The sequence below is a fragment of the Cervus elaphus genome, chromosome 29 (genome assembly GCF_910594005.1).
Source record: "Cervus elaphus chromosome 29, mCerEla1.1, whole genome shotgun sequence".
Taxonomy (NCBI): Eukaryota; Metazoa; Chordata; class Mammalia; order Artiodactyla; family Cervidae; genus Cervus; species Cervus elaphus.
The window spans coordinates 50,271,116-50,295,983 of record NC_057843.1 but is presented as its reverse complement, the minus strand read 5'-3'; the positions used below and the strand labels follow the sequence as shown (position 1 = coordinate 50,295,983).

The window sequence follows — 24,868 nt, the reverse complement described above, 5'->3', positions numbered from 1 at the left end:
TTACAAGCACTTTATCAGGACTTCATTGGCCTATTTACAGCATAAAATGCTATGTTATCAGGCTTCCCAATAGGCCTCCCCCACTAAACTGAGTCTTCTGAGGGCCAAGTCTTTGTCTCAGACACCTTTGTTCCCCAAGCACCCTGTATTGTGCTTGGTGAACACTGGGCTCATTCATTCATTCCTTCTGCAGATACTTACAAAACATTTGCTATCAACTAGGTGCTATGCAGGAAGAGGAGAAGAGGACGACAGAGGACGAGATGTTTGAATGGCATTACTGACTCAATGGACGTGAGTTTAAGCAAACTCCAGGAGATGGTGAAGGACAGGGAAGTCTAGCATGCTGCAGTCCATAGAGTCACAGAGTCAGACAGAACTGAGTGACTGAACAACAAAGGTGCTATGCTAGTGTCAGGTCAATAAAACAGTGATACCAACAAAGACCCCTTTGGTACTGTCAACTTAAACAATATTCACAACCTAAAACTTGAGTTATGTTTTGTTTGGTGGGAATTTTTAGGACTTCAAGCCCCAAGGGCAGCATCTCAAGTAACCTTGAGAGAACTGCTCTGTGGATGCGAGGGGTGGGGTAGTCCAGATTATACAGAAGTTTTGCAACAAAGGGCAGTTACTCCAAAGGTCAAAAGATTATTGTTAATTAAGGAAAACCAGGTATCTCAATTTAATAAATTCAGTGCTTTTCTATGTATGAGACTATGCAAGAGTCTGGGCTCACTGAAATCATTCCTTTGATAAGCACTTCAGCTATCTGGAGTCAATATGCTATAGTTTCACATCCTGCATTCGGTCAGTGCTCACCAGTAGGTAGCGGCTACAGTCTGATGGTTACTAGATGGCAGGTATTCTTTCCTTCCAGAGTTCCCTCAGGGCTCACCAGCTCACTTTGGAGGACTATAATCTCTAATGATGTGACAGACTTTGTTTACTGATTTGGCGGGTCAATAGCCCGTTTCTCGGTACCAATATAGGGAGAAGATAATTGGAACACTGGGTAAGCACTATCAGTTACATACATGTAAGGTAAAATGAAAATGACTATAAAGTTTGGACAGAATTTCACACACGTTTGTAGAGAAAAGTAAAAGACAACAATTAAAACTTCTATCTCAAGAACAAGAGGATGTGTCTTGTGAGCAACCCAGAAACTATTTCCGGAGGTAAAGTTTACAGTTCCAAGAGTCTGAAGGCCCAGAAAATTGCATTTCGGTAGAGATCAAGTCTTGTATCAAGCTTTTAAAGTTTCTCAGAGTCCAGGAGATAAAGAGGGAGAATGGGTAGACAGCCCTGTCCCTCATCAAAAAAACTGCATCGCTGTAACCTTCCGCTAGTCTCTGGGATTGCAAGTTTTTACAGATCAGGGCACGCTCCCTGGAGCTTACATGCTAATATACCTTCAGATCGTGGACAGGTGGTCTAGAGAAGAGGATCACTTCCGGTAGGTAGTCGTGAAAACCTCAATGAAGAGGTGATTTCCGAGTTGAAATCTTTAAGGTTTAGTAAGTGTTTAAAGAGCGACTGATGAATGAAGAGCAATCTAGCAGTTGTCAAGGCGGTAAAGAAAGTTTCTCTTTGGCATCAAATCATAATGAAAAGGAAAAGCGGGGAAGAAACGCTTAGGAGTGTCCGAGAATAGTGCTTTTCACAGCCCTCAGGCTTAAAAAAAAAAAACCGCATCTCCGCCTCGGTTCCCAACGCCAGGGATACACCTGAGAAAGGGCAAAGCCTCGACTCCCCGGCTACGGCTGGGGGCGGGGCTACGGCTGGGGCGGGGCTACGGCTGGGGGCGGGGCTACGGAAGCCGAACCGGAGCCGGGGCGCTCAGCCGGGGCAGTGTGCGCAGGCCCGGGGCACTCGGTGGGCTGGGGTGCCTCCCGCGCCGGCCCGCCCCCGCCGCGCTCCCCGCCCACACCCGCACTTCCGCGGTCGCCGGCTTCCCGGAGCCCAGACGCAGCCCCTGAGTTGTCCGGCAGCTTCTGTCGGGTCAGCCGGCGTGAGGATCTCGCGGCGGCGTGTAGTCTGCCCCGCTCGGCCGTTGTGCGCCTGTCCGCTCGCCTGCCCGGCGGGCCGGCTGAGCTCCCTCACGTGTTCCCCGGCAGGTCCGGGGGGTCCGGGCACCGCCTCCACGGCGGCCCCGCCGGACGCGCGGTCGGGGCCGCAGCCCGAACCTGGAGCGGACGGCGTCATGAGGCACCTGCCGTATTTCTGCCGCGGCGAAGTGGTGCGGGGCTTCGGCCGCGGCTCCAAGCAGTTGGGCATCCCTACAGGTGAGCGCAGGAGAGCGCGGAGTCCCTCCACCCACCCTTGGCTGGGTCACCTGGCAGCGGAGCGGGGACGTCAGCCGGGGGAGCTCCAAGCTGGGTCGTGAGACTACGGGCAGAGATGACACTTTGCTCCGCCCCGGTCCTCCTTTGTTGAGGCAGAAGACCTTTGGTCGGGCTGATGGTGCGCGTCCTTGCTCGTGGCTCAGAGCTCACCCGGCTTGTGGGGTGATGCCCTCATAAAGCTGAAGTTGAGTTTCGGGATCCCCCTTGCCCGCCTCCCAGTCCAGCTGTGATCAAACCACCAAGCGTGACGCCTGTTTTGCCTTTTAGACAATGTAATGTGGGCCAGATAGGGTAAATTCTTAAGCCAGCAATATGGTTTTCTTTCTTTAAATATGTTAGTAAATTGTGTCTAAATGACGACAGGCACTTGAATGAGAACCAGGTATCATTTTGGTCTTTCTACGTTAGTTTTCGTAGTCAGGACCTGAAGGTATGCTTAATCATCCTTAAAAGTACCTTCCGGGGCTGCCCTTAGACCTGTTAAAGTAGTCTTTGAGCTTGGGGCCTAGGCATGTGTATTTCAAATAATAAGAATCTTTTCAAGAGATTCTGAGCCTCTTTAAGAAAGGCCAGGGCTAAAAACCCAGCTGTTCATGTATTTATTTTTCTTCTACTGTGAGACTTTACATTTTTTGATACACTTATATAACTAACCTGGTACCTTACACACTTATAATCTGGTACTTTTTTCCTAACCAGTTGGCATGAAGAAGAGAAAGAAATCCTAGCCAGAGTATGAAATGATGGTATTAATAGTCTTAGAGTCCTAGGAATCTTTTTTTTTCCCTTTATTTTTATTAGTTGGAGGCTAATTACTTTACAATATTGTAGTGGTTTTTGACATACATTGACATGAATCAGCCATGGATTTACATGTGTTCCCCATCCCGATCCCCCCTCCCACCTCCCTCTCCACCCCATTCCTCTGGGTCTTCCCAGTGCACCAGGCCTGAGCACTTGTCTCATGCAAGTACTAGGAATCTTGTGTGATGATTTAGACTAGGCTTGCATGTGACTTTTATAAATATTGAATATGAAACTCTAAACAGCATATTTTCTTCTGTTGTTTAGCTAACTTTCCTGAACAAGTAGTAGATAATCTTCCAGCTGATATATCTACTGGCATTTATTATGGTTGGGCCAGTGTTGGAAATGGAGATGTCCATAAGATGGTGGTGAGCATAGGATGGAACCCATACTACAAGAATACTAAAAAATCCATGGTAAGAATTAAGAATTGTATTCACTCCATAAATGAGGATGAGGTGATGATTTAGAGTAATATGCAGGTAGAACTCATCAGTGGTGATCACAACAGTAATCCAGATTCTAGAATTTTGGCAGTGTATCTGAAGGGTTTAAAAGTGAAGTATTGGAATAACTTTTCCATCCTTTCAAGCTGTTTGTGTCTTTGGATCTAAAGTGAGTCTCTAGTCTCTTATAAAGAGGGTTGGATTTTGTATTTTTTAACTATTCTGCTAATCTCTGACTTTTGGTTGGAGAGTTTAATCCACTTACATTTAAAATAATTACTAGTAAGGAGGGACTTCTGCTATTTTACTTGTTTTGTTTTTTTATATGCCTTCCAGCTTTTTTGTCCACTGGTTCTTTGATTACTGCCTTGTTTGTTTAGTTGATTTTTTTTTTTTGTAGTAACATGTGTTGATCCCTTCTTATTTCCTTCTGTGTATTTTCTGTAGATATTTTCTTTGTGGTTACCATGGGGACTGCATTTAACATCCTAAAGTTATAAAAATCCATTTTGAATTTATACCAAATTGGTAGTATACCAAAACTCACAGATTACATCATTGTGTACCCAATAACATAGATTAATCAATTTTATAAATTATGGAGAAAATCAAAAGTGGAATCACAAACCAGAACTACAATAATTAAATTTTATAACTACCCATGTATTTACCTTTATTAGAAATAAAAGTGAAATAAAGTTGAGTTTGCCACAGTTAATGTAGGTCAAATATTTACCCTTTAACTATTGCTCACTCTGTTAGGGCTTCCCAGGAGGCACAGTGGTAAAGAATCTGCCTGCAATGCGGGATACCCAGGTTCAGTCCCTGAGTTGGGAAGATTCTCTGGAGAGGGAAATGGCCACCCACTCCAGTATTCTTGCCCGCATAATCCCTTGGACAGAGGAGAATGGCAGGCTACAGTCCATGGGATCGCAAAGAGTCAGACATGACCTCAGCAACTGAGCGCGCATGCACCCTGTTGAGGTAGAACTGCTTACTCTATGAATGGTGCTTTCTGATAAAACTGCAGAATGATGCTTTTTCTCATCTTTTAACCCCCTTTGAGGGTATACATATTCTCCTGTTCTTATTATCAAATGTACACAGCTTAAGTGCTTAATCTTCTAGATATGGCTGAATCTTTTGGTCATCTAAATTTCATTCTCTTTGAAGGGTTTATAGAAATCTGTCCCAATTGGAAAGCTAGCTGAAAAAGTACTGGTGTAAGCAGTAGAAATGGTCCAGGACTACTTAACGTATGCTCAATGGTCCTCTTATTTTTCAGGATTAAGGGTGTGTTGGCGTAGATAAAGAAAAGAATTGATGAAAGAACACAAAATATTTTTCTGTGGAGTGAGGGAGGAAATGAAAGGGAGGCGAGGCTATCCCATGACTGATTTTTTCTTATTTAGCTACTCAGATAACAGAACTGTTATTATAGAGCCAGTTAAGGAGTGCCTTCTGTAGTTAGGAGAAACTCAGTTTTCCATTGGTAGGAGGTTCATTTTAGAGTTTTTCTTTTTCCTTTTCTTTGCTGATAACAGATGTACATGATATACCTGTTGAAGTCTTTATTTACTCCTTTTTTAAAAAAATGAGATTGTCTTACTGACTGAAAGAAGTTCTTAACATTCTGGATCCAGTTGTTTTGTTGGAACTACGTATGACAAATGTCTACTGTGTTGCTTTTTTTTTAAATTTGATTAATGGAATGGTGTCTTTTGAGGAAGAGTTGCTTTGCTCATTGCCTCTTTGGTGTATTTGCTCAGTTTTTTTACCTTAATAAGAGTCTTAATTATTTTGTTGCATGTTAACTTTTTCTAAAAACAGCAAATCACACCAGATTTGTGCCATAGCATCTACCTTACTCAGTTATGATGTTTACCTGTAAGGTCAGGGTCAAGAACAGGAGCAATGGAAGAGTTTAGGAAAAACTGCACTTATGTTTTAACGTGTCTTTAAAAATTTAAGGAAGGTTGATTGTTTGATTTCAGTGACCCCACCATAAAAATAAAGATATATTCAATTTTAACATCTTTTGACTGTAGGAAACTCATATCATGCATACTTTCAAAGAGGACTTCTATGGGGAAATCCTCAAAGTGGCCATCGTTGGCTACCTCAGACCAGAAAAGAACTTTGATTCTTTAGGTAAGTTCTTTTTTAGATCTTCTTAGATATTGCTGCAGCTCCTTTTACTGCTTCTCCTAATAATAATCACGGCAGGACAGATTGTATTTGAGCATGTAATATGCCAGGCCCTGTTTTAAGAGCCTTATGTGAATGAACTCACTTTATCCCCACGACGACCACATGAAGTATTATTTAGTCTATTTTGCAGGTGAGGAAATTGTTAGAGAGGCTAAGTAGTTTGCCTGGGGTAACATAGTAAGTGATGCAGCCTAGATTCAAACTCTGTCTCCCCAACAGTTTGAAGTTAGTGAAATATATTTCCTTTTGTATTTTAAGAACAAGTAAGAATTAATACTGTGAATAATGGGTGCTTAGCAGTACTTGAAGTGTAAGAAACAGTAAATCAGAACATTTAAACTAATTGGTGCTGAGTATCTTATTGTAGTGTGATAGTTTTAATTCTAATGTAGAGTTTCTTTTACAAGTGTAGATACTGAAGAGGATTGATGGTGTTTGTTTCTTTCATTTAGTATATGACTTGTGCCTTTTTGCTAATGCCTTTCTCTAAGTAATTGCAAGACGATTAGGGACATCCTTTATTTTCCACTGACTTTTACTTAAGTCTAGAAGAAAGGATGAAACAAACATTACTGGCATCTACCTTGTGCCAGGGACACTGCCAGCTTCTGAAATTTAAGGAGAAGCTGAACGAAGGAGTAGTAAAAAGCCCAGCGGCAGTTTTTCATCATCTTTACCTGGTATATTCTCTCCGCAGAGTCACTTATTTCAGCAATTCAAGGTGATATTGAAGAAGCTAAGAAACGACTGGATTTACCAGAACATTTGAAACTCAAAGAAGACAAATTCTTCCAGATTCCCAAAAGCAAGATAATGAATGGCCACTGATGGAAAAATCATCTTATTTATTCATTCACTGTTTCCTAATATTTTACTGCTCATAACTCTGCAGTCTCATTTTGGTTATATTTTAAAAAACAAACATTTTCCTACAGCTGTGAATTAGTTTAAACAGTGCAATGTAGTTATCATATTATGTTCCAGCTGTTCAATTAAACCCATCATGTCACAGTACTAAAAAAGTTTATTTTAAAAAATCAAGATTTTTATGTAATATGTTGATTAAAATATACCACTAGAAAGGTCTTAAGTGTCTTATAATGGAAATGAAATATGTATAAATATGGGTAACAGGCAGGTCATTAGTCTGAAATGAGAACAATAATTCTCATGGTAAAATTCTAGCATGCGTGTACTTGTATAGCATGCTCTGCTGATCAGAAAGCTTATAAAAGTAACTGTATTAAGCAGAGGTTTGACAGTTTATTATAAACCTAAGGGGAAAATCCAGACTTCATATTTTTTATATTTTGGGCATTTATGTATTATTAAAGACATGAATACTGGTGAAAGTTCATTTTAATTAGTCATTTCCTTTAAGGCCTCAAATCATTGTACTGTGTTCCATTTTTCGTTTCAGCTGCCTCAGTTCTAGTTGGTCTAGACTCCCTGCCCTTTATTTGTTTTTCTTTTAAAGCAGTAAAATGAGTGTTTTTCATATCTCTAGGTCTCATTTTTGTGTTGTATAGCACTTCTGTCTTTTTAAGAGTAGATATTCTTCAACATGTTTCTTTAACCTTTGTTTCCTGTAAACAATGGTCAGCGTTGGTTTTTCCATTTACAAAATGTAGAGTTTCATCTGCGTCTGAATCTGCCATTCCACCCCTTCACTATATGAACAGTAGTGAAGTTGCCTATCTCTTGTTTTTAAGAAAAAACACCCCAAAACTTCATCTTTAGGTTTTCTCAAAGTTTAAATGAACAAACAGTTCATTTATATATACCAGTTTCCTAAAGTAAGATGCTTATTTCTCCCTGCCAGAGGAAAAAACTTATTTAAGAGCCAACTAAACTATGAAGTAGAAAGTTACTGATTTTTAATGTGATCATATGTTCCTGAGCAAATACAAACTGTTGCAGTGGTGTGCACACAATGTAATTTAAGGCTAAAGAATGCTTGTGGTTGGGGGGAAGGCATAAGTAATAAAGTTTCAGTTAAATAATGTTCATGCTATGCATTTCTTCCTCCTGCTGACTACTAGGAAATGATTCTTAGCCACTCAAGACTTCTGTTTATATTGGCAAAACAAAAACAGGTATTTGGGATATTTAGGAAATTGAGACTACAGATTGTTTTGGTTTTTGTAGCACATTGTAAACTTGTTCACTTTAACACCAGATTTGGGGAGGGGATTGGGGGCAGAAGTATCGAAATGGTAATTTTAAAGATAACTCATTATAAAATCTTTTTCTCCTAATCTGCATAAATGAGAACTGATTGGAACAAAGCTGTTTGTATAATATTTAGAAAAGCATCTAAAGCTAATGTTGGAGAAGGGGGGAAGCATGAGTAAAAGCAGTTGGATTGTTTTTAATTTTGATGTATGAATTTATGGCAATGTAATCTGTCTTTTTCATTTCTTTATAGAAATACTTAGGATATGTAATTTAATGTCAGAAATCCTATACTTGAAAGAAGCCTCGATTATCAGTGGCTCTCTGAAACACACTTAAAAACAACATGGAAAGTGTAAAAACATTTGTGTTTGAATAGCTTGCTGCTGGTTATGTCTTCATTAAGTGTGAAAATTGTTTGATATTGTCACCTTACGTCTTATTAAATAACTTGCTTTTGAAAATCATATAGTGTGTGGTTTAGAAGTTAGTTAATAGTGTCTACATTTTTTTAAGTTTTATATTATGTATTTATACATTATAAGAAATTGCAGTAGGGCCTTTTTCTATTAGTCAATATTTTCAGGCCTTGAAATAAATCTTGACCAAGTGATGTTTCTTCTTTTTCTGTGTCAGTTTGAATCTTTTGCTGTGTGGATTCCTGATTTGTTGGTTGATAGTTATTGGTTACCGTAAGGTTGTTAGATGCCCTGAATAGTGAGTTACAGGGAGAACCTGGCAAGCAGCGTTGGTTCTACAACCAGAGGCCTTGCCTTTAAGGGGCCCTGTAAGTAGGTCTGGATGCTTCCCTGATGGCTCAGGGGTAAAGAATCTACCTGCAGTGCAGGAGACATGAGTTCGATCCTGGGTTGGGAAGATCCCCTGGAAGAGGAAATGGCAACCCACTCCAGTATTCTTGCCTAGAAAATCCCATGGACAGAGGAGCCTGGTGGGCTACAGTCCGTGGGGGTGGAAAGTCGGACACGACTGAGCACACACGCACTCAGTAGGTCTGAGTATCTTTCCGTATCTTCTGCTTCAAAACGGTTCTGTAACCCTCATGACTTGCCACCAACCCCGCAGCAGTGAATTGGGTCTCTTGCCTATCTCTACTATATGCCGAAATTCACAGATGCTCTTTGAACACTTCATCACCAGTGCTGTCATTTATGGAGGCTTAAAGGCTTGCAGCAGTTAGGGCTGTTTTTTAACATGGTTCTGATCAGGGAGATGTAAGCAGTAGTCTACTTGGAATTTATGAGGACAGCTCCACTTTTCCCTGGTGAAAGTGCTAGCCTTTTCCTGTTCTCCTCTTACCTGGAAAACGGACAGGGGCTGATAGAGGAGAACCAATCTGACCTTCAGGGACTGAACTAGGAAATAAATCTACCTTGTAGAAAGAGATGCCATTATAAGCAAGAGTTTGCAAAAACAAAGTTAGAAAATAAGCTCTACAAAGACGATGGATATAGGGATTATCAGATACTGAACTTGAAATCATTGTTAAAGGTGAGTGTCAAAAATGGGGAAATAACAAAGTTCTATAAAAACTAGGCAGATTTAACAATTGTCAAAATAGAATTTATATTGAAAAAATAATTGAAATTTAAAGCTCAGCAGGCAGATTAAGTATAGCATAGACACTAAGCTATGAGATTGGAGCCTGTGACTGCTCTCATAGATTGTATGTACACTCCAAATTCATCTCTCACGCTCTTTGTGATGTGGCTGGGACTTAACGTTTCTTTAAAGTTGGCTTCCTTTTGGGTCAAGTCATACATGGAGGTTGAGCCCAAGCTTGTGTCACAGACAACTCAGCCCTTGGACCTATACTCTGCTTACCTCCCCTGTTCCTGAGTATGTATTTGGGATAGACATACATACCTGACTACTGAAAGAATCCCCATTTTGGTTACCTGACCATAACAAGGGCCAAGTAGAAGTTGGAAGAGTAAACCAAATCTGCTACATCTTGGGAAATTGCCAAGTGCCATCATTAAAAATACAGAAAGGTTCAAGGTAAAGTCTATCTTCCAGGGAATTCCTTGGTGGTCCAGTGAATAAGACCCTGTGGTCCCAATGCAGGGGGCCCAGATTCAATCCCTGTCAATGAACCAAGATTCCACATACTGCAACTAAGCCCAAGTACCACAACTACTGAGTGTGCAGACTGCAACTGGAGAAGCCTGCGTGCCAGTGAAAAACCCAGTGCAGGCAAGAGGTTCGTATCTGTTCAGGCTGTGCAGAAACTTGATGGGTTTTGGGAAATCATTGTATTAGCAAAATTGTCAGGTGATGACCTCAGCTGCAGCTGTTGTACAAGATATATAAAACATCTCAACATTGAACACATCACAACATAATGGAGAAAAACCAGTAAATATCACAGTGGAGAGCTATGTTGAATGATGGTAGGCAACGTACAAAAGTTTATAGGATGTAACTAATGCTATCAAAATATTACAGCTTTAAATACAAAGAAAAGAAAGATCAATGACCTAAGCTTTGATGTGTTAATGCAGTTCATCCTTGGTTTAAAAAAAAAGTACCACTCAGTTTATAATGGCTACGCGTGTGAGGGGAGGGAGTATATGGGGGGATTTCTGTTCTTTCCTGTCGATTTTCTTGTAAACCTAAAACCGCTTAAAAAACAGGGAGGGGCCTCAAAAAATTAATATGCAGGGTAGATGTTTTAGGCAAAACTTTTGTTTCACTTTTATATATGTATATGTATATTCTATATGTGTGTATGTTGGATTGTGATGCAAAATGTCATTTTTTAGATAAGAAATTTTGCAGATCACTGTAGTTAAATTGGAGAAGGAAATGGCAGCCCACTCCAGTATTCTTGCCTGGAAAATCCCACACAGATAAATGTAAACCCCTGGTCAGGGAAGATTTCACATTGCTTCAGGGCAACTAAGCCCATGCATGCACCACAGCTATTGAGCTTGTGCTCTTGAGCCGATCCATGCTCTGCAACAAGAGAAGCCACTGCAATGAGAAGCCTGCACACTGCAACTGCCAAGTAGACTATTTGTCACAACTAGGGAAAGCCCACATGCAGTAAGGAAGACCCATTGCAGCCCCCAAAAAAGAACAAAAAGAAAAAGACCCCAGTGAGCTCTCTCACTGTCTTTCCACTGTGTGAGGATACAATGAGCAGTGGACAGTCTGCAAACTGGAAGAGGGTGTCACAGGAGGACTGGACCATACTGGCTCCATGATCTCAGACTTCCAGCCTTCAGAACTGTGAGAAATAAATTTCTGCTGTCCCTGAGTCATCCAGTCTACGATATTTTGCATAGTAGCCTGAACAAACTAAGCCAGAAACCCTGAGGTGAAACAAAGTAGATGACCTCTTCCCTCCCCTCTCCCCTTCATCCTGTACCTCTTGTTCAGGCTCTCCTCTCCCGCTTCTGTCTTCCCCCTTCTCTTCTTCTCTTTTCTCTATCTCTAATGGAAACAGGTGTGAGCAGTTGAATTGAGAGCAAAGAAGATACAAAGGCATCATCTGTAAAGTATTTGCAATATTTCTCTTTGGAACTAGATATGAAATGCCCCCAGGGCTCCCCTGGTGGCTCAGACTGTAAAGAATCCACCTGCAATGCAGGAGGCCAGTGTTCCATCCTTGGGTCAGGAAGATCCCTTGGAGAAGGGAATGGCTACCCTCTCCAGTATTGATGCCTGGAGAATCCCAGGGACAGAGGAACCTGGTGGGCTACAGTCTATGGGGTTGCAAGGAGTCAGAGATGACTGAGCGACTAAGCAAGCACACACGCACGCATGAAATGACCCCTAGGGTGTTAGTCTTAATAGAAGTTACTAAGGTTAATGCTCTAAACCAGTACTAGTTACCTGGGTCACTCAGGACAACGTGGAGGAAGCATAGCTGCCGAGGGGTGTGCAGTGAAAGGGGTTGCTGCTAGTCACTGTACATTTAAGAGTCTTGTGTGCTCACCATTGCTGTGCAGAGTGGAGCCTCATCTTAGGAAGAGGGTAGGTTGTAAAGTCAGCAAGCATGGCCAAAAGGCAGATACAGAGGTCAAAAGGACCCAAAAAATTTTTTGGCCACATGGCTTGCAGGATCTTGGTTCCCCATCCAGTAGAACTTGTAGTGGAAGTGTGGGATCTTAACCACTGGACCATCAGGGAAGTCCCAGAAAACTTAACTTACCTTTAAATTTCTAAAACCTAGGTTGTTTGGTAATGCAAACCTAATTTAAATCTTTTGTGTCTCTCTGCATTTTGGCCACAGACTTTACTCTGGGATAGCAGAGGTTGAGTTTGAACAGGCCCTGGTGGCTTAGACGGTAAAGAATACTCCTGTATTGCGAGAGACCTGGGTTGGGAAGAGCCCTTGCAGGGCAATCAACTCCAGTATTCTTGCCTGGAGAATCCCCATGGCCAGAGGAGCCTGGCGGGCCACAGTCCATGGGGTCACAAAGAGTCGGACACGACTGAGCACCTAAGCACAGCACTGTTTGATCTTTTATATTTCCCATAGCAGACAGCCTCGCAGTTACGTCTCAGCTGGGAATCTGTTTGTAAGAAGCAAATGGATTCTGGCTGATTTAGGCTAGAAAGGAATTTACTGGAAGGATGATGGGTAGCTCAGGGAATAGACGGGAAAGCTGGAGACTGGGTGGGAAAAGGGGACCTTTGAGCAAAGGGGACCTCAAAGCAGGGCCAGAATGACCACAAAGAGCTAATTCACTGAGGGCAGTGCCGCTGCTGCTAACTAGGGAAGTCACAACTTCCCATCAAACGCCAGCAGATCCATGCCCTCCACACTGCTGCCTGGCTCTGCTGCCCTAGAAACCAATATTTATGTGATTAGGATCAGATAGGCCGAGCTTCGGCAACGTGCCCATGTGTTACCTGCAAAAGGGGCTGGAAAACTCAGTACTGGCTATTTCAGCTTCTCTTGAGAGGAACTTTTCTAGCAAGGCTCACACAGCGGGAAATAAATTCCCTAATATATTTATCACATATATATATATTTATCAGAAAGGGTTCTGACACTGTGCATGTGTGTGCTCAGTCATGTCCAACTCTTCGCAACCCCATGGACTGTAGCCTGTCAGGCTCCTCTGTCCATGGATTTCTCCAGGCAAGAATACTGGAGTGGGTTGCCTGGTCCTTCTCCAGGGATCTTCCCAACCCAGGGATCAATCCTGCGTCTCCTGCTTTGGCAGGCAGGTTCTTTACCACCAGCGCCACCTGGGAAGCTTCTGATACTGGGCATTAAAAAAAAAAAAAAGACAAATATCCACTACTATTATCTAATTCCGAAGGAAATGATCTTAGTATATGCCATCCATCCTTCAGCCACTCCGAACAGCATTCTTTATATTAAATTAGAATGTTTCAGAGAGACTGAAGAAAACTTTTGTTTTATTGAAGGAAGAAAAGGTGATCCACAATATCTCCCTTTTTATCTTGATTTGCAGGCAGCTAGCTCAGGGCTAGTGTTCAATCACAGTACCTATAATTGCCTAGAACCCTAATTTTCAAAATGCTCTCCAAAGAGCTGCAGAGCCTAGTGGATGTGCCCTGGGCAATGGGCAAGCCAGCGGACCTCTGCCCCTTCCCACTCTCCTTAGTTTAAGGCAGCACTCTCAACTGTCTGGTAGAAACTACGGTTGATTAAAGGGCTCCATTGCTAGGAAATATTTAAACTTCTGCTTGGATGGATTAACCTACTCACACCCTCCTCCCTCAGGGTTCACGTCCTCAATTTCCATGTCAACAATTTCATTTGTATGTGTAAGAGACAGCACTGCAAGCACTTTTCAGGAAGCAGATGGATATAAATCCTAGAAGAGTCGCTCCTTCGGGGGCTTCAAGAGGATTCCCTGGTGTGGGTTCTGCCTTGGCTCCACGTAAACAAAATACCTGCTTCTAACTAGGAGTCACACATGGGAATTTCAGGTTAATCTCAGGTCTCTTTTCGGCCTCTCTGAGCCTTCAAAATATTTTCTACCTTTGCCTGGGGAGTTGTTTTGCTTACAGATTTGCTTATATTTCAAATGAATTAAAGGCTTCCCATCCATGACAAATGGATGTGTCAAATGAAGTGGGTTTTTTTTTTTTTTTTTTCAAATCTATCTCCTGAACCTGACAAAATGTAATGCTAATATTCTGAGATTTCCACCACATTTCAAAAACAGGATTTCCCCCTAACTCTTCGTCTAACCAGCTAGGCCTATTCTCTGTTGTTTCCTATTGCTTTGGTTTGAATACTTTTTTGAAGTTTTAGAAGATAGTAGGAAGTGTTATCTTGGATTCTCTTCCCCTTTTGAAAGTTTACTTCATTTCTTTTGAAACAGTCTTGCAAAGGGATGGCTAATGTGAAATATCACTGCAACAGATTAACTACACGAAGGAGATCCTGTTCTTTGTAAGAATATACTTTTAAAAGTCAAGCATAGATAACTAGGCACACATTGAACATTCAAAAGAAGAGTAAGGTCCTCATGTTCCACTATAGAGATTCAAGATGGGAGTGGTTACATTCTCTCCATCTTATCTATTGCCGGGTGGTAAACTGTAGTGATTGTACCAGGAGCTTCAATGTATCTTTACTCACATCACTTCATTGTTCCTCACAAGAAGTCTGAGGCATCCTGCTAGGTGTTATTGTAACTACACTTCAGATGAAGAAACTGGAAGTCAAAAGTAAACTCAGACCCACTTGAACTGTGTTGGCAGAAAATTTCAGAGCTGAGTGTGGAACCCAGGTCTTCACCCATTATAGGTGGGAATAAGTCTTAGTAGACTCAGGCTTAGCCTCCCAGTCCTGGAGGAGTTGAGTATATGGGAGTCTGGGAGCTATGGATGGTGGAGTGGTAGGTGAGGACAATCCCCAGGCCCATCAGTTAGCTTTATTTTTAAAAGTTATTTTTTAAATTGGAGTATAATTGCCTTACAATGTTATGTCAGTTTCTGCAGTATGACATCATGAATCAGCTATCACGCTCACATTTAGTCATTCAGTTGTATCTGACTCTTTGTGACTGTTTGGAGCCCACCAGGCTCCTTTGTCCATGGGGTTTTTCAGGCAGTAATCCTGGAGTGAGTTGCCATTTCCTCCTCCATTGTATCTTCCCAACACAGGCATCCATCCAGCATCTCCTGGGTCTACTGCATTGCCAGCAGATTATCGGGGAAGCCCCTGAATCAGCTCTATGTATACATCTATCCCCTCCCTCTTGAGACTCCCCCCCACCGCCCCTCCCATCCCACTCCTCTAAGTCGTCACAGATCACTGAGCTGAGCTCCCTGTGAATTTGCAGTTTTTGCAGACACGGCAGCTTAATCTTTGCTTGGCTCTTTCCTCTACTAGCTGGAGTGTTTTAGACACAGGATAGAGCTAGCAATGCTGAGATCAACCTTTTAGTTGAGGTAGTAAAAAGGCAGAAAGTTCACAGACACATATAAGTCTTCATTCCATCACATATGGACCCTCCACGGCAAGCTCATGTTCCCTAGTAACCCCCAGACTCTGCTTATCCCAGACGCCAAGCCTCTGATCATTCTCTGCCTTTCCCTCCACTTACCCATAGCCCATCCATCTGTAAAATGATGTGAATATGAAGCCTTTCTTTTCATCCTGCTTTTGGAAGAGCTTGCCAAGGAGAAAATCTCTGTAATAGATATGCTAAATCCCCCATATTTCAATACTAAATCCTAGGAAATCTAGGCCAGGCTAAAAGAATGTGAAGCTGTTCTGCCCACCACCCATCTTCTACTTATGAGGGAGTGGAGTTGAAGAGGGGAAGAGGGAACGTTCCTTTGGAGATAAATAGCAGTGTACTCTGTCTGTAGGCCCTTCAAGTGTATCCAACAGAGAGCTTGTGGGCCCTCAGTTAGGAAGTGGGACATAAAAATTGTATGAGAAGCTGTAGCTGGACTGGCCTTAGCCAACAGGGCAGAGAGAAGGGGGCACTTTCATCCTCAGTGGAGGGGAGAGGGTAAGGGGCAAAGGTGCCTGCTTCTCATGGACCAGAAATGCAGATACGGCTGGTTGTTGTGTTCAGTTCTCAGTCAACATCCGACTCTTTGTGATCCCATGGACTGCAGCACGCCAGGCTTCCCTGTCCTTCACTATCTCCCGGAGCTTGCTCAAGCTCATATCCATTGAGTCGGTGGTGCCATCAAACCATCTCATCCTCTGTTGCCCCCTTCTCCTCCTGCCCTCAGTCTTTCCCAGCATCAGGGTCTTTTCCAATGAGTTGGCTCGTCACCTCAGGCAGCCAAAGTATTGGAGCTTCAGCTTCACCACCAGTCCTTCCAGTGAATATTCAGGGTTGATTTCCTTTAGGATTGACTGGTTTGACCTCCTTGCTGTCCAACAGACTCGCAAGAATCTTCTCTAGCACCACAATTCAAAAGCATCAGTTCTTCATAACTCAGCCTTCTTTATGGTCCAACTCTCACATCTGTCCATGACTACTGGAAAAACCATAGCTCTGACTATATGGACCTTTGTTGGCTGGAGCCAAATCTAAACCCAAGATGGCAGCCTGGAGCAGTGAAGTAACAGAAGATGAGGAGAGGAAGGATTTCCTTCCTTCCTTAGGCTCGGGCTCCGAGGGGCCTAAAAGGGGCTTGGATGCATGACAAACATTGCAGTATATTTGGCCCAATAGAGAAATTTCAGAGAATCCATTTTAAGTACAGCAAGCTCAGAGTCAGCCAGGTAATCTTGAATTCTTTTCCCTCACCCAGGGTTTTTTAAGCTATGCATTGTGAAATCAAATTAACTGATGGTAGCAAGCTTTAAAAAAAAAAAAAAGAAAATGATGGAAAAAATGTAATTTAGATAAGTATCTTTTCTTGAAACTTTTGCTTCAGTTTTATACAGGTATTGGTATAAAAAAATTTTTTTAAATTGTGGATCATAGTCAAAAGACGTTCCAGAGCCCCTGTTTTAATTTGGTCTTCTGTGCTTGGTTCTGGAAGGATTAGGCAGCTGTAGTTTTGGAGATTAGAAACAAGGCCTGTGGAGCCAGTTTCTATTCAAACTTGGGCAAGTTATTTTACCTTTTTTTGGTTTAGAGTCTTACCGTAAAACAAGGATAACAAAAGCGCTTACCTCATCGGGTTATTATGACAAAAGGATTAAACAAGTTGATCCATGAGTAGTGGTTCTCACAGTACCTGAAAAAGTGTTTACTTGATAAATGCTAATTATTGTTGTAAAGTAGTTATTTCCTCCTCTGGCCAAAGATAACACTGTAGCTTTAAGGACACTGCCAACTCTTTCCTAGATTATATGCAGAGAGTCTAGTATTGCTCAGCTAAAGACAATGACTTCTGTGAGCAAAGAGGCCCTCCACAAATATTTATGGAGCAATTACTGCGTTTTAGCACTCTGTTGTGCATTAAGGATACAAAGTGGAATAAGACAGTTTTTGAGGAACATACAGTTTCCCAAAGAAATTGCACTTTATTTGACTTGCTCTCCATCAGCCCCATGTGGTGCCTGGTATATTTTTGGTCCACAGTAGATATATGTGTGTGTGTGCTAAGTCACCTCAGTCATGTCCGACTATTTGTCACCCTATGGATCGCAGCCCGCCCAGGCTCCTCTGTCCATGGGATCCTCCAGACAAGAACACTGGAGTGGGCTGCCATGCCCTCCTCCAGAGGATCTTCTCCACCCAGGGATCGAACCCGTGTCTTTTACGACTCCTGCATTGGCAGGTGGGTTCTTTACCACTAGCACCTCCTGGGAAGCCCATATGTTGAACATATTCTGTGATAGGAATCACGAACTTTCTACCTCACCCAGATGCAGTAAATAAGGGAGCATCACGTCCCTTTATTTTTTCCAGTACCTTCAAGATGTGAAGGAAAGAACAGTAGCACTGGAGACTTTTCTGCAGATGCCAAAAATCTACCCTTGAGGAAATATGAGTTTGCTCTCCTAGACATCCTCTGCTGTCTACTTGTGTTTATTGAAAAAGGTTTTTGGAAAAGATATGAGAAAGGGAATAGACGAAGCCACATGATAGAGAAGTTTACAAATTTCTTCTCTCTTTGCCGCTCAGAACAGCTGGCAAATCAGCAGGAAAATGAGAGCTGGTGTAGTCTCCCGAATCATCCATGCAGTCTCCTCCCTCCATTCCAACATTCCCAGCCCTTCAGCTAGGTAAACACAGCTCTGGCGTCACAACCCAAGGAAGGTCAGGCTGGGTAACTATGTCCAGCGTTTCCTCCCACCCTAACTGCCCTTTTGAGCAAGGCAAAGACGTCCACGCAGGTTACACAAAAAATTAACAAACTGATAGGGTGGTTTGCTTTTCTTTTTAGCCCAGAGGCAGTGGAAACTACAAAAAAAGAGGGAGAGAGAGACAGAGGGAGAGGCTGATTTGGGAGACTATAAAGTCCTTCCTGGGGCTTCCTAGGTGAAGGGGGGTTCCTAGTGGTAAAGAACCCACCTGTCAATGCAAGAGACATTAGAGACACGGGTTCAATCCCTGGGTTGGGAAGATGCCCTGGAGGAGGGCATGGCAACCCACTCCAATATTCTTGCCTGAAGGATCCCCATGGATAGAGGAGCCTGGTGGGCCAGTTCATAGGTTTGCAAAGAGTCAGACACAACTGAAGTGACTTAGCACACACGCAAAATCCTCTCTATCTGTTGCCTTGGAGGGAGTATACAACTGCATCTAGGTGGCGACCAACACAGAATGTGTGTCTGTCTTTTCTAAAAGGACCAAGAACTACCCTTAAAAATGGCAATGGTAAAAGTCTACACTTTGTTTTGCAGTTTACAAGCTTACAATATACAAAGCACAGCCCCTGACATCATCTCCAAAGACTCAATCAGCATCTCATAGAGCTACGGTGGAAATGAAGTTATCCTGACTGGAGGATCAGTTGTGTTTTGATTTAGCTTTTTATCCTGAAAAGAAATCCTTCCTCTTCCAATATCTTGAACTCTTCCTTAATGCTGTCTCTATAGCTACATGTTTTATAGATCTTAAAGACCTTCTCATCCCCTTTCCCCAAAGTTAGCACCTTTGCGATCTAAATACTTGGACCCATTTGCATTAGTGGATGCATTTTGCAAATCTCACGTTGCTCTGAATATACTGAAGTCATGTTTAGCTTTATGGCTTTGCTACCTGAGCAGATGAACAGGGTCTGATGCTTGCAAGGGCCCCAGGCTTAGTTTCAATGCTCTGCTGCCGCCATCTTGAAATTCTCAATTTTTATTCTGGGTCCCACGACTTACATAGCTTCCTCTGACTGACCCAGTTAGTTTTTCTGAGAAACCACACCCAGAGGGTTGGCCTGAGAATCTTGTTTTTCTGTTTTGTCTTTTGGGTTTCTTTCTTTCTTTCTTAAGCGTACTTGTGGGATCTTAGTTCCCCAACCAGGGATCTAACCCATGGCACCCTGAAATGGAAACAGCAGTCCTAACCGCTGGACCACCAGGGAATTCCCCATGAATATTGTTTGATTTCTCCCAGTTTCCACAGTATAAGTGGCATGCCTGCCTAGGATGGACTAGAGGTGAACAGGGGAAATAACATTGGTATAGCACCTTAGGGTTTACCATAGATTTTCACAGGTCTTATCTCCTTTAATGCTCACATGCAAGTGTTAGCAGGCAGGTCTATATAAGGCCTACAGAAATACACCTACAACGGATGAAACTGATTTGACAGAGAAACAGCAAACAGCTGTTTAAAATTGAAAATCAACAGAAAAACAGGACAGAGAAATTATCCACATGTTATACAGCTGTGTTGCAAAGCATGTTGAGAAGGCAGTAAAGGACTCATGGAGTTTGGCCAAAGGGATCACGGGGAATAAAAATTTCAATCCCAGGCCAAAAGAGAGGGAGGGAGAGAGAGACATTGTTCTTAGATAATCCTGGAGCATCCGTCACAAAGATCCCTTCTGATCCCTTACAGCCCAGCGATAAGTATCACAAAGCCTGGCCTTTGTCAATTCTATCCTTGCCCAGTCACTTCTTGATGTGCAATTTGATTAGGTTTCTGTGTTCTTTTGTTTCAGGAACAGATCGATACTGAAAATACTTCCGAAGCCATCTTTATGAGGCTGCTGGCCTGAGACCCGGGACTTTGGAACCAGGCCAACCACCACCTTTTGACAATCTTGCAGCACCCAGACGAGAGTTTTACTTTCACCAAGTTGTCTGACTTGCTGATCTCCTGCCTCTGCCTGTCCTGTTTGCACATCTGCCTCTCCAACCTGATGTCTGAAGTCCAGCCCACTGCTGACTGGCTATGTGAAGCAGTGTGATGCCTACCTGTGCATCCTCAGCTCAGCCCTTTGGGGCAAAGGAGGCTTTCCTGAGTTTTCACCTCCACAGTTCAGATGCGCCTGCTTTCCTGACTTTCTTCTCTGGCCATGTTCCAATCCTGTATCTAGGGGTTTTTCTACATGGATTCACAGTGAAAGTGACCTAGAGAGGGTCTAAATTCCTGTTGGCTTTCCTTTTCCAATGTTCTTGGCACATGACTAAGATCACCTGTGGCTCTGTAGCCAAAACCTTAATATTTGAGGTTTTTAAGTCTTGGGGAGAAAGGAGGTTTTTATTGTAGAAACATGGCTTCTCTTGGACAGTCACAGTATACATATTTCTATTTAGATTTCTATTAAGAAACTCTTCTGCTAGTTGCTTTGTAGAGAGTGTGGAAGTTGTGTGAGGAGAAACAGATTTCATTAGAGGTCAAGCACTTGGCCGGTTATGGAATATGTATATGGCCCTTTAACCAGAACGTATCACTTTAGTGAAGAATGAGTGTTTCCTCAGTATTTCTCCGCAGAAAGGTTGTAGGTGCATCGATTTGCTTTATCTAACAGTCTCTGTGTTCCAATGGTTTTGTTGTGTTTCTTTTTCCCCCTGGAATTATTGTACTGCTTTCATTCTCCCTCATTTTGTGGTTATTTGTCCATGTATTTGTTTTTCCACCTCAGTATTAAGCTCTTTGGGGACAGATAATGTTGTTTTTCTTGGCTTTTTACAGTTCAGCTTGCATAATCCACATAGATTTTTAATTTCAGAAATACACATGAAATGGTAGTGTACATGAATTTTTATACCTTGCTTATTATATATAACTATCATAGGGTATTTTGTATAGTCTTTGTAAACTTCAGTTCAGTCACTCAGTCATGTCTGACTCTTTGCGGCCCCATGAACCGCAACATGCCAGGCCTCCCTGTCCATCACCAACTCCTGGAGTTCACCCAAACCCATGTCCATTGAGTCGGTGATGCCATCCAACCATCTCATCCTCTGTCGTCCCCTTCTCCTCCTGCCCTCAATCTTTCCCAGCATCAGGGTCTTTTCAAATGAGTCAGCTCTTTGCATCAGGTGGCCAAAGTATTGGAGTTTCAACTTCAACATCAGTCCTTCCAATGAACACCCAGAACTGATCTCCTTCAAGATGGACTCGTTGGATCTCCTTGCAGTCCAAGGGACTCTAAGAGTCTTCTCCAAAACCACAGTTCAAAAGCATCAATTCTTCGGCGCTCAGCCTTCTTCACAGTCCAACTCTCACATCCATACATGACCACTGGAAAAACCATAGCCTTGACTAGCAGACCTTTGTTGACAAAGTAATGTGTCTAATTTTTAACATGCTGTCTAGGTTGGGCAAAACTTTCCTTCCAAGAAGTAAGTGTCTTTTAATTTCATGGCTGCAGTGGCCATCTGCAGTGATTTTGGAGCCCAGAAAAATAAAGTCAGCCACTGTTTCCACTGTTTCCCCATCTATTTCCCATGAAGTGATGGGACCAGATGCCATGATCTTAGTTTTCTGAATTTGAGCTTTAAGCCAACTTTTTCACTCTCCTCTTTCACTTTCATCAAGAGGCTCTTTAGTTTTCTTTACTTTCTGCCATAAGGGTGGTGTTATCTGCATGTCTGAGGTTATTGATATTTCTCCCGGCAATCTTGATTCCAGCTTGTGCTTCATCCAGCCCAGCGTTTCTCATGATGTATTCTGCATACAAGGTAAATAAGCAGGGTGACAATATACAGCCTTGACGTACTCCTTTTCCTATTGGGAACCAGTCTGTTGTTCCATGTCCAGTTCTAACTGTTGCTTCCTGACCTGCATACAGGTTTTTCAAGAGGCAGGTCAGGTGGTCTGGTATTCCCATCTCTTTCAGGATTTTCCAGTTTCTTGTGATCCACACAGTCAAGGCTTTGGCATAGTCAATAAAGCAGAAATAGATGCTTTTCTGGAACTCTCTTGCTTTGTTGATGATCCAGCGAATGTTGGCAATTAGAATTCTGTAAAGTAGTTTTAAATTATAAACAGGGATGATTTTTTAATGCTTTGGTTCTGTTTATAATATTTCCTAGCAGGGAATTGGTGAATTCAAATAGTACACACATTGAAATGACTAACATATTTTGTTAAATTGATTTGTAAAATAATTTTTTTGGTTATAGTAAGAGGAATCCTAAAATAACACCTCAAGGCCTCAAGATTTCTCGCTCTAATCCCCAGGACCTTGAATACAATGAGATATCATGCCTGTGATTATGTTACACTGAAGCCAAAGGGAGGTTCTCCAGGTGGGCCTAATTGAGGAATCACATGAGCCTTTTAAATGCAAAGTTTTCTTCAGCTGGTAATGAGAGGGATCATCAGATTCAGAGCTTGAGAAGGATTCAATGCAGGGATGTTGGCTTTGAAGGGGGCCACACCGTGAGGGCATGCATAAACCCAGAGAGTTACCTCTGGGAGCCAAGTGACCTCTGGCAGACAGCCAGAAAAGAAAGCAGGAACTTTAATTCTACAGCCACAAGAAACTGGATTCTGTCAGCAATCTGAGTACCTGGGAAAACAGTTTTTATCCAGAGCCTCCAGGTAAGAGCCAGCCTGGCTGACACCTTGATTTTGACCTTGTTAGACTCAGGCAGAGAACCCAGTCAAGCCCACCTGGACTTCTGACTCATAAAATTGTGAGATAATAAATGGATGCTAATTTTAAAAATTATTTATTTATTTTTGGCTGTGCTGGGTCTTCGCAGCTGTACACAGGTTTGTTTTTTTTTCAGCTGCAGCCGGTGGGGGCTATTCTCTAGTTGCAGTGCATGGGCTTCTCATTGTAAAGGCTTCTCTTGTTACAGAGCACGGGCTCTAGGGCGAGTGGGCTTCGTTGCTCCATAGCAGATGGGATCCTCCCAGACTGGGATTTGAACCCATGTTCCTGCACTTTTAATCACTGCAAGTGGATTCTTAATCACTGGACCACCAGGGAAGTCCTGAATGTTATCTTAAGATGCTAAATTTGTGGCAGTTTGTGATGTAGGAATGAAAAAATGATATATTGGCATACCCTATACCAAGTAATACATGAAATTGTCCATGTCACTATCGCTGGCAGTGGACAGAACTTCAGAATTATACGCTATAATTAAAACAGTTTTTGCTGTGACATTATTGATTAAATTTGCTTTTCTTTGATTGCTTGTGGAAATGAGCATAATAATAATAATTATACTATCACCATTATTACTACTTTTTTGTCTTCTGAGAGTATTAGAGTGGGGGAACTTGTGAGAAAAAAAGAAAATTCTTGATGAGATATTTATTATTGAGAGAAAGAAAAAAAATCATAGAAAAGATTCTACCTAAAAAAGAGTGGAAAAGTGGAACGCTGAAGCTGCCTTGTCCCACATTAGAAACCCAGTTGCTAATTTGTCAGGAATCTTGTGAACCAGTTGGTAGACACTCAGACACAGCTATTACTAAAAAAATTAAGTCATAAGACTTTCTACTAAAGCTATATTAAAAACTCAGGTAACAAATAAGCAAACCTGATAACTTCCTAATTATTTTACATTCTACTATTAGCTGTGTTCTTGAGGTTATTGAATCTGATGCATCTGTGTGATAGAAATGCTATATACTGCTTCCCCTCTTTACATTTCTTCCAACTGCATATTAATTGACATCACATTTGAAGCTTGAAATTGGCCACAGGTGGAGTATTTATAACTGGAAACTAGCAAATGCCTTTTCCGAGCCAACGTGATAGCACAGAAATTTTCCTGAGATGTGATTGGAGATAGGGCCTTTTTCCTACTGGAAGTGGACCGAGAAGTCTGATATTGCAGGCCCTCATCTTGTCAATGTGAGAGAGACTTCCAAGGAGGATGGAGCTGATATAGCAAAAGACAGGCAAAAGATGGAGAGAAAACTGTACGTGATGTCATTGTCTGAGCCCCATTTCCAGCAGTACCTGATTTCACCCCTAGCCCTAGACCTTTTTGATTAAATGAGCCAACAAATTCCTTTTGTATTTAGGCCAGTTTGGGCTGACTTTTCTATCATTTAAAATGAAAAGCCTAAAGGACACGGCAGAATTGATAGTTGACCCTTAAACAACATTAGGGTTTAATCTGGGTGTAATTTACAGTTGGTCCTCCAGATCTGCGGTTCCTCCACATCTGGGGATTCAACCAAACACAGCAGTACTCTAGTATTTACTGTTGAAAAATATCTGCTTGTAAGTGAGCCCAGGCAATTCAAACCCAGATTGTTCAAGGATCAGCTTATCAGGTCCAGAATCACACTTCTGGACAACAAAGAGCCTTCCTGGATAACAATAACTTAGTCAGAGGGATGATAATGCTCCAGACCTCAATCTGGTTCTGCTCTAGTATTAGTTATAATTCTCTGTTGTACAAACATATTTCTTTTTCACTTAATATTTTAGCAAGGCTTACATCATTTCCCTTGTTGGCTAGGATCAGTTCTTATCAATGAACACTTTTGTTAGAGAGGCCTTCTTATCAGGCTACCTAACAGCTACTCTGTTCTACCCTCCTCTTTCTGAATGATGGAAAACTTTCATTCTGGTGGCAAAGCCCTA

At 42.1% G+C, this 24,868-nt stretch overlaps 1 protein-coding gene across 1 annotated transcript; it reads left to right on the top strand.

Annotated features, from left to right (window-relative positions):
- Nucleotides 1–1,820: 1,820 nt before the first annotated feature.
- On the top strand, nt 1,821–8,611 carry RFK (riboflavin kinase). The gene is made up of 4 exons (XM_043891243.1): nt 1,821–2,288; nt 3,420–3,571; nt 5,650–5,752; nt 6,510–8,611. Exons 1-4 carry the CDS (start codon nt 2,207–2,209, stop codon nt 6,638–6,640), a joined length of 468 nt encoding a protein of 155 aa, XP_043747178.1. The 5' UTR covers nt 1,821–2,206; the 3' UTR covers nt 6,641–8,611.
- The last annotated feature ends 16,257 nt before the right edge of the window (nt 8,612–24,868 follow it).

What these genes read in the sequence shown, in the direction of transcription:
- RFK (XM_043891243.1), top strand. Translation starts at nt 2,207, where the DNA reads ATGAGGCACCTGCCGTATTTCTGCCGCGGCGAAGTGGTGCGGGGCTTC. An exon ending in GCAGTTGGGCATCCCTACAG is followed by an intron (nt 2,289 to 3,419) that starts GTGAGCGCAGGA and finishes TCTGTTGTTTAG; the next exon opens with CTAACTTTCCTGAACAAGTA. An exon ending in AGAATACTAAAAAATCCATG is followed by an intron (nt 3,572 to 5,649) that starts GTAAGAATTAAG and finishes TTTTGACTGTAG; the next exon opens with GAAACTCATATCATGCATAC.